Below are 8,826 nucleotides of genomic sequence, written 5' to 3'. Positions count from 1 at the left end.
TCTCCTTGATTACAGATATATTTTACATCAATGTTACATTTCTTTATGCTTTTTTAATTAAAAAAAAAATCACACTACTACTAAGTGCTGTGTTTCAGGGAACGCTTAAGTGGTGAAAGCGATGAGATGGTGGCAGGGGAGGTCCCGCGCCCCGCAGCAGGACGTGCCCGGGGCCCTGCGCCCCCGCAGCCCCGCTCGGGTCCCGGCCCCGCCGCGCAGCCGCCGCGCCCCACCCCGCGCCGCCGCCACCACCTGCCCCGGGATAAGGCACCGCGCTCGGCCTCGTTATCTGCGCGGCCCCCGCTCTGTTCGCTGTCACCCGCTGCCATCGCTTGGCCTGGTTCCATCTGCCCTTCGCCGGCTCTCCCGGATGGCGGCGGTGAGCGGGGCGGGTGGGGGGGGTCCCCGCGGGCCCTGGGGCTGACCGGGGGGCGGCCGAGGCCCAGCTGCCGCCGTGGCCGCTGCGGCGGAGCCGGGATCCCCTCGCGAGTGACTGTCGCCGGGGCGGGGAGCCGGGGGCCCGGCGGGGAGGGGTCCCGCCGCCTGCCCGGACCCCCCCGGCGCTGCCGCCGCCGCTCGGAACTTTTCGCGGGCCTCCGCGGCCGCGTCCCCGCCCGCCGCCCCGGCTCCGCGCCCCGCCCGGCCCGGCCCGCCCCGCTGGCTCCTCCCCAGGCCGCGGCCGGTGAGGGCGGAGCGGACGCGGCGCCGCCGCCGCGCACAGCAGCCGAGCGCGGAGCGGAGCGGCGGCGGGAGGCGGTGGGCGGCCCGGGAGGCGGTGGGTGAGCGGGGCGGCGGCGCTGGCCGCGGGGGAAGGGAGCGGGCGCGGCGGGGCCCCGCGGGCGGTGGCGGGCCGGGCCCGGCCAGCTCCGGGCGCCGCCGCTGGGGCCTGGCCGCGGCGAGGCCGCGGGGCCGCGTCCCGGCGCCGGGGCGGGAGCGAGCGGGTGAGTGGGACGGCCCGGGGGCGCGGGCTGAGGGGGCGGCGGGGGTCCGGCGGCGGGGGTCCGGGAGCGAGGCGGTGTCAGCGGGGCCGGGCCGAGCGCTCCCTCCCCGGGGGCGCGGCGAAACCCAGCCGGCAGCGAGGGGGAGGCGGCTTCTCCCCGGCCCTGGCCGCGGCGGGGCGGGAGGGCCCCGGCCGGGGCGGTGCGGGGCTCTCCGCTGCCGGCCGTGGGGCTGCCCCGTCCCCGCCGGGCGCAGGCTGGACATCCATCTTGTGCGGCTGTGCCGGGCCCGCCGGCTCCCGGCCCGGGCGGCGAGGGCAGCCGGGCTCCGGGCGAGGGAGGGCGCCGGGGGGTAGCCGAGGCGGGGGCGGTTGGCCCTCGGCGCAGCGAAGGGTGTTGTCGTGCTCCGGGAAATAACCAGAATTCTTTTGGTGGTCCCTATGGTCAGGTGTGCGCCGGGCGTCCTGGGCTCGAGGGGAGCACGCGCTGTCACGTTGTGCCCCGAGATGTAAAGGGGTGTGAAAGCTCGTGCGCTGCCGTCCCCAAAGACCACCGGAGGAAACCGGAGAGCGAGGCCGGAGGGTGCGGGAGGGCGGCGTTTGGGCGCGCTGGGCCAGGCGGACAGCGGGGCGAGGGCCAGCCTTCGCCAGCCACCCCCTTCTCTGCCCTGGACGGCCAGCGGAGGTTTGGGCGGGAGGTTTGGGCGCGAGGCAGGTGGGACGAGGCCAAGGGGATGGTTTGGTGGTTGAAGCGGGCGCTGAGCAGCCCCTCGCGAGCCGTGCGGAGCAGTGCGCTGGTCCATCCTCTTCCTCCAGGTCCAGGGACCAGTTGTCTTGGACCACTTCAGCTCCGAAATGCTTTCTTGCACTGCCTTCAGTCGCTTTAAAGAGAAACTGTTCTCTAGGTAGGGAAACTTTTGTGTTTAGATACTTTTGTTAGTTAGTGCCTTTGCTTACGATGTTTGAGCTACAATAGGGGTTGTTTTGGTGCAAGGATTTCTGTGAAGCTTCCTCAGCAGGAGGGTTGGGGTTTGGACTCACCGAGTCAATACTGACCGACCCAGAACTGGAATTGGCTCTTGGGCTTTGCTTTGTTCACAACTTGGAAAGAGCTGCAAACAGGAAGGGCAAACCATGAACACTCTATTTTTTTCCTTTCAGTAGCTTAAGAAGGGAGATATTTCTTAAAATAGTCATTTGACTTGAAAACGCCTGTCTGCCTTCGGAGTATCATATCAGCACTCTAATTTCTGTTGCTTTTGTAATTCTGTCTGAGTAGTAGTATTGCTCCATGTACAAAGAGCCACGAGATTATTTGAAGAGTTAAATTGAGGAAACCGGCTGTTTAGTTGAGAGTGGCTGGCTGCCCTGAAATGTTTCGCTGTTACGATTTTTGTCATTGCTTTTTCTTCCTGAAACAGTATGTCATTAACTCTCGCTAGTGCTAGCAGATCCCTCAGGTTCTGAAAGGGATTTAATGTGGGAATTCGTGAGACTTTTAGGCAGTAATGGATGAAGCCGTTGAGAAACAGAAAGTAGTGCGTTAGCAGTCAGAGGTCTGTGCCTTTGATGAGAAGTTATCCAAATGAGGCAACTGAAAGGGAAGTTTTAGATGGAGCTCCCTTGCCTTTGTGATATCTGCAACTTTTTTAATTTATAGAAGCAGTGCAGTTCACCATGTTCCAAGTATGAAATGCTGTCTGATTATTCTGACATCATTATCACATTGCTATAGTGACTTCGTTATGCTGGGAATGCCGTGTTCACATCCTGTTGCTATGGAAAAGATCAGCGTAATAAATAAAAACATTTAATGTTCTGTTCATCGTTGGGGCAGAAAAAATGCCATCAACTTATTGACACGATTGCCGGAAGACTGACACCGTATTCCCACAGAAGTTTTCAATGCTGAGTTAGAAACCGGGAAATTGCCACGTGCAGTTCTCAGCAGACCGTCCCCTCCTTCTCTCTGTTGTGCCGGGCAGCAGAAGTTGTGAAATCCTAGTTTTGGAAGTGGGAATGAGAGTGCGTACGTCGTCGTTCAAGGTGGAGTCGGCAGGAAGCGCTGGGCTCGCATGCACCGCTGCTAAAAATAATCTGTTTTCATGCCCAGTGTTTTCTGCGCACCAGGAGAGGCGTGGTTGTGTTCTGTCAGGCTCAGATCATCCGCAGAAAAGTGGGTTATACTTTGTAAAAGTAGATATTTCTTATGGCCTTTGTAACCGTAGGTGAGTGTGTCCAGGAGGGTGTAGGTGGCCTGATCAAGGGACTGTGTGTGGTGCAAAAGAAACCTCGATGGCATTTAGTGGGCCCAACCGGTGCTGGCAGACCCAAGAGTTGTGATTCTGAAGACTCAGAGGAACTAAGAGCAGCGTCTGTCATCACGTGTCTTGGCTCTGGTGTGGCCGTTTTTAGGGTAAGTAGCTTTGCTGAAGATTTTGAGAGGATTGCGGGCCAAATGGACTAAATTACTAGCACAATATAATTCCAGTGACACATTAATGCTTTTATTTGGAGACTAATGTTTACGCAGTTTATCAAAGTGGTTTATATTTGAAACCATAAGCTGCAAATACACAGACACAGACTATTTATGATACATTTCATGGCTGTTCATCCAGTCTGAGGACGGTTCTTAAAAAATTGATATGTAATTAGATGGCAGTAGTGTAACATGTGGACATACTCTAACATAAAAGTTTAATTGTATATTGAGTCATAGTCTTGGGCATAAACAACTCCAAACATTTGTTTGTACTGTATATCGCAGTGTTTTTTCTTGTGCCGTGCGTATGCAGCGTGTGCTTGGTGGCACTTTGAACTTAACAGAACAGATTGCTTCTGTGCAACTTTACAGAGACTTTAAAAAAATCATCTTAAGGAGGAATCCTAATGTTCTGAGAACAGGAACATGTTATCTGTTTGTACTAGAGAAAAGGAAGTGAATCTTTTGAATGCACATAAAGTTCAAATCTTTACTCTTTGTATTTGAAAAATCTTTTACTTGTAGCTGTTTGAAATTCAGGATTCCACTTGGTCCGGTGTTACTTTCAACCTTGTTGAAATCGGTTCAGCAGAGAGCTGCGGGGCTCGGTCAGCCAGATTAATGTTAAACATCAAGCACTTCTGGTAGCTTTGTGTGTTTAGTTCTGCAGAAGCAGATTCAGGAGAGACCTAACTTTGAAACTTGGTCAAGTCCTGGGGTTGTGTTTGGATATTTTTCTGGTCTTGATTTGAGGTGGATTTTGGTTTGTTTGTTTTTTTTTTTCTTTTAAGAGGAGATAGTGGGGATGATGGTTACAGCCTGAATTCATTTTATGCTGAGCTCTGAAGTAGTTATTGATTTGCTTTTACTCTTTTATTTAATAGGAAATTAAACAGCATTTTAATGAAAGCATCTTCTTAAAGGGGTGCTCATAAATCCCAGGGTCAAATTTTTACTTAGGGATTTGTGTTTGCACTTTGCAAAAGCTTCTGATCCTGAAGCCATGACACCCAATGGCCAAGGTAAGTAAGGGTGGTAGAGAGTTGGAAGGAAAAGTTAATCTTGCTGAGCTATCTTGTTTGATCCAGTCTGTCTTGTTCAGATGCTAAAACTTGTGTGAGGTGGTTTATTTTACTTGCTGCAGTACTGAAGTCTGGTGGCAGCAGGATTTGAGATTATTCAGGTTTCTAGACTGCTCTCTGGGCATAAATTAATGTCCTAAGAAGGTCACCTCTCAGACAGGTTTCTCCTTGGATTATACCCGAGCATCGTAAGTGTGGAGAGGATCGAGGAGGACCTGGTTTTTGTTGGTAAAGCACAGGTTGGAATGGGACTACAGCTGTATTAGCTCATGGCTGTTACTCAGCAGACTCAAAATACAATACGCTTCCCACTGCTAGTGTTGCAAACATAATCAAGTCCAGTATGTTTCAGTTAACAGAAATGGTTAAATAGTGCATACAGTTGTGAAGATGAATTTATTTCAGTCCTACATATACAAGTGATAAATTGCATTAGTCAGTCCAAGAAGGGGCACAATTTTTATGGGTAAAACATTTCCCAGAATGGTTGACTTTTTTTTTTTTTTTTAAGCTGTACAGTTAGAAGTAGTAGTAGGTTATTCATCCTCTGCAGTTGTATGATAAGATTAGAGCTTTTAGGCAAGCCATAGGTTTAACTCCTTCGCTTTCCCATTGTCGAATTTTTATTGTTGAGCATTCAGGAACAGTTGGAAGCAAGAACCGAGTAGGAGTCTAACTGGTTCAGTTTAGTGTCTCCAACATTAATATTAGAATGAAAAAAAATAAATCTATGTTGGTTAAATGGAGAACTGTTGAAATTATATACCAGGAGAGAAAGGATTAAAATAAGTGTGAAGAAGATATACTTTCATTAATAGCTTCTGAGTAAGAAGGATATAAAAAAGAATTATCTAATGTAAAGTGTCTGTGGGTACACTTTTTATATAACTATGTTGAAATAGAAATAACCTTTGATTAGCCTGCGTATAGGTTACATGTTGGAAAAATAGTACCTGGCCATATGACATTAATTCTGTATTTCAGTGTTGCTTTTAGCTTTTTTCCCTAAAAGTCCTACACCACCTAGGAAAGTTACTGCAGGAATTAACTTGTTTAAATATTCTTTGATAGTCCAAACCAAATGTAGTTTAGATTTGTGTTTGAGACAAGTCTGTGTTCCAAGTGGCTTGGTGTGAGGTTGTCGTGCCCAAGCCTTGGCTTGGTGACCGGTTCTGCTCCGAAGTGTCCCCCACTGTTGCTTCACTGCCTCTATTTGTGGGCTGACAGAGGATGGAGCTGCCTCTGCAGGGAGTCAGCATCTTTAGGGAGACCAGAAAACAAATTAAGGGTTTGAACTCCATAGTGTGATGTTACATAAACAGGGTGAAGTTTGGCCAGATGTTCCTCCTGACTGATTCTCTGGAAAACAGTCCTGTGTCATAAGAAGTAATGTAGATCCCTTGGATGCATCTAGTTTTTTTCCTTTCTCCTTAAGATTTCTTGATTTATACTTAAACAAGCTCTGCAGAATGTGTGGTTTCTTTTGATTTATAAAATAGACAAGATTGTAGAGTAAATGCTGGTTTTCCTAATCATACCTTAGAGGTTTTTTAAAATGAAAATAATATGCTTTTTAAGGTTGCTGCATAGCTAGTAAACTTGGCATTCAACACAGCATTTGATCCAATAATGTAAGATTTTTAGGAGAAGCCTGGTTATAGTATATGAAAAATGATGGTTTAGTGATATTTCGTGGAGTATTACCAGGATTAAAAGCGACTACAAGATGAAATGGCTTTAATGCAAGCTCTGAGGCTCCAGCTGAGTGTGCTTTGAGTTGATTTGCTTTTGCTCAGAGCAGGCTGTGAAAAAGCATCCTCCGAGGTCAGAGTGGATTTGCTGTGGGTGACAGTCCTGAGAGGGCACAGTAGGTAACTTGGGTTTTTGAAGATAGTGTCTTCCATGTGCAAAAAAAAAAAAGATTTTTTTGAAATTATATGTGGTATGACGTATAAAGTAGGTGTTTAATGCCTGTTAAGATCAGCTTACCCTGTAGTGTTAGAAGCAAAGGAAGTTGAGAATGTTTGACAAAAGCTGTTTGTGGGTGAGCAAGGCAGGTTCTGAAACCTCGTGGCAGGAGTTTGGTTTTACCTCCACATCTGTAGATGTGTCACCAAGTGACTGACCCTGCCTCTCTCTTGGAGCCTGCCGTGGCAAGGGAAAGGCAGCCCTGCAGGGACAAGAAGCCATCACGGCAAGTGGCAGCAAGGGAAATTTTGGTTAAAGCAGGGACAGGCTGTTCCCGTGTGAGCGGTTGAGCACTGGGACAGGCTGCCCGGGACGTTTTGGAGTCTGTCGTTGGAGATACGCAGAACTTGACTGGGCAGGGTCTTGAGTGACCTGGTCTGAGTTTGAAGCTAGCCTTGTTTGGAGCAGGGGGTTGTAGCAGAGACCTTTGGAGATCCATTGCAATCTGAATTACCCTTTGTTTCATTGCGTTTACATGGCACGGTTGTATCGCTTGGTGGAGCGGGTGAGGTGCAGTGAGAGCTCCAGCGGCCAGGGCTCCGGGCAGTGGTTTCATGGTCACTAAATGCACTCACACACCCCAGTGTCCTCCTGGCTCTGATACTTGCACTCTTAGACGTTGAGGTAACTCAGGGAGCTTAGCTAGCTGACAACTGAGCTAGTCCCAAAAATATATATGTAGTTTTCGACCAGATCACTTCTTGCTCTGACTCATTGTGTGCAAGTTGTGCAAGTACCAGTGCTGACAGAGGGAAGGAGTTGCGAAGAGAACAAGAAACTGCAGTTCCTGACTATGTCTGGCTTAGGGCAGTGTCCTTCTGTTGGTCTTGCGCTGGGACTGTAGTAGAGGTAACGTGGTGGCTGTCTGCTTTGCCTGTTACATCTGGACAGAATGTGACCTGCGGCTTCCTCTGGATGGTGGATAAATAGGTGAATTTGTTCTCTCTGTCCTCAGTGGTAATGGATTGTTATTTGCAAGGAGCAGCCTGCATTTATGGGAGTTTATGTCAAGCTGCTTTTCTGTTGCAACAAATTCAGGGTCTTCACTGCTTGTTTTTCAGTTGGCTTTGCTTGTTGTGTTGGTGACTGTTAAGACATCATCTGACAGTTGGTTTTACATGTCTGCTGGCTGACTGAAACCATTCCGAGCTAAGTGGCTCATTATTAGAAGCTTCCTGTTCTCTCCTGTGATAGTGATAACTTTGTTAATTATTGCCTATTTTCTGCGCTCCCTTCTGAAGAAAGGGGAGTGCAGGGGGAAGCTGTGTGGACCCTAGTGACAGTGGAGCATCAGTCAGAACATGGCAGCTCAGCTGCTTTCTCAGCTGCTGGTCCATGGTACTTACACTGAAGCGCTTTGTTCTGGTGCTAGACCTACTGATGCCATTTCACTTCCAGGTTTGGTATGAAACAAGTTTTGATCTCCAAAGCTCTGAAAGGGACAGAAGCTGGTTACTGAGAGATCACTTCTCCCCTTGCAAATACTGCAGCAATTAAGGTTGTCTAAAGTAGTCCGTATAACGATATTAAAATGAAGAGGCTGTGGGAAGATGGGTGGTGTTCAAGGAGGAGGCACCGAGTTACATTCCTAATCAGAAATGGTGTGTTTAAACTTAAATTGCATTCATCTACTGTGGGAAGATCCTTTGAGGTGCGTGTGGGAAGAAATGGGACATGAGAAACCTTCCCTAATTTTGATCACCAATCATTCTGGGTTTGATAACTTTTATATTTGCAGGTGGCACTCGCAACGCTGTAGTAGCCAGTACCTCTGGTTAAAGGTGAGATTTAAAACTACGTTGTTTCTGTTTCTCTTGTGATAGTAGTCCACAGGGCATGACAAAGGGCTCTCTTCTCGCCGTGTCGGCTGGCTGAAGCAGGTCGGGTAGCTCTGCGTGAATCTCAATGTGGTCACATGAAGACGATGTTTTGATGTGTGTTCCTGCTCCGTGCTGCGAGCGGTCCAGCAGGTATGGGAGCTGGGTTGGGCAATACCTGCTATACCTGAACAGGCGCTTCCTCAGCGCAGCTGCGGTGCCTCGACGTGAACCTAGGTGAAAGCACGTATTGAATTTTTTTGATTGAGAAATCCAGATGCTGACAAAAGCAGACCTTAGTATATTTTGAAAACTGCTGTTTGTTTTCTTTTGAGTAACAAAGTCCTTTATCTGGGGGGAAGTCTGACCCTCCACAGGGCTTTTATAATGGGGAAGAAGCAGGTAACATAGGGCAAACAGCAAAAAAGGAGACTCCAGGGCTGCTTTCAGCCCACGGCTACAGGTGGTTGGCTTGGCTTTCTCACTCTTTGCTTTGTTTGACTGAAAATATGGGGAGCCAGGCAATAGCAGTCCTGT

The 8,826-nt window shown here is 49.3% G+C and overlaps 2 protein-coding genes across 8 annotated transcripts in view; one reads left to right on the top strand and one right to left on the bottom strand.

Moving 5' to 3' along the window:
* Positions 1 to 273: 273 nt before the first annotated feature.
* RAP1A (RAP1A, member of RAS oncogene family) overlaps positions 274 to 8,826 on the top strand; it is a 36,539-nt gene continuing 27,986 nt past the window's right edge. The window contains exon 1 of one of the 7 annotated variants that reach the window (XM_068419099.1): positions 274 to 379. The gene's annotated coding sequence lies outside the window, so the exon portion shown is untranslated. Of the gene's footprint in view, positions 380 to 685; positions 780 to 878; positions 942 to 3,332; positions 3,354 to 7,241; positions 7,403 to 8,422; positions 8,443 to 8,826 lie in introns of those variants that run through there. The other 6 variants (XM_068419096.1, XM_068419097.1, XM_068419098.1 and 3 more) reach the window with 6 other exon arrangements.
* Positions 316 to 1,740, bottom strand: LOC137674268 (basic proline-rich protein-like). Its single transcript, XM_068419513.1, has one exon. The coding sequence runs from the start codon at positions 1,738 to 1,740 to the stop codon at positions 316 to 318; it is 1,425 nt and encodes a 474-aa protein (XP_068275614.1).

Source organism: Nyctibius grandis, chromosome 27 (genome assembly GCF_013368605.1).
Source record: "Nyctibius grandis isolate bNycGra1 chromosome 27, bNycGra1.pri, whole genome shotgun sequence".
NCBI lineage: Eukaryota > Metazoa > Chordata > Aves > Nyctibiiformes > Nyctibiidae > Nyctibius > Nyctibius grandis.
Note: the sequence above shows the minus strand (reverse complement) of the source record. Positions and strands in the feature narration are given on the sequence as shown.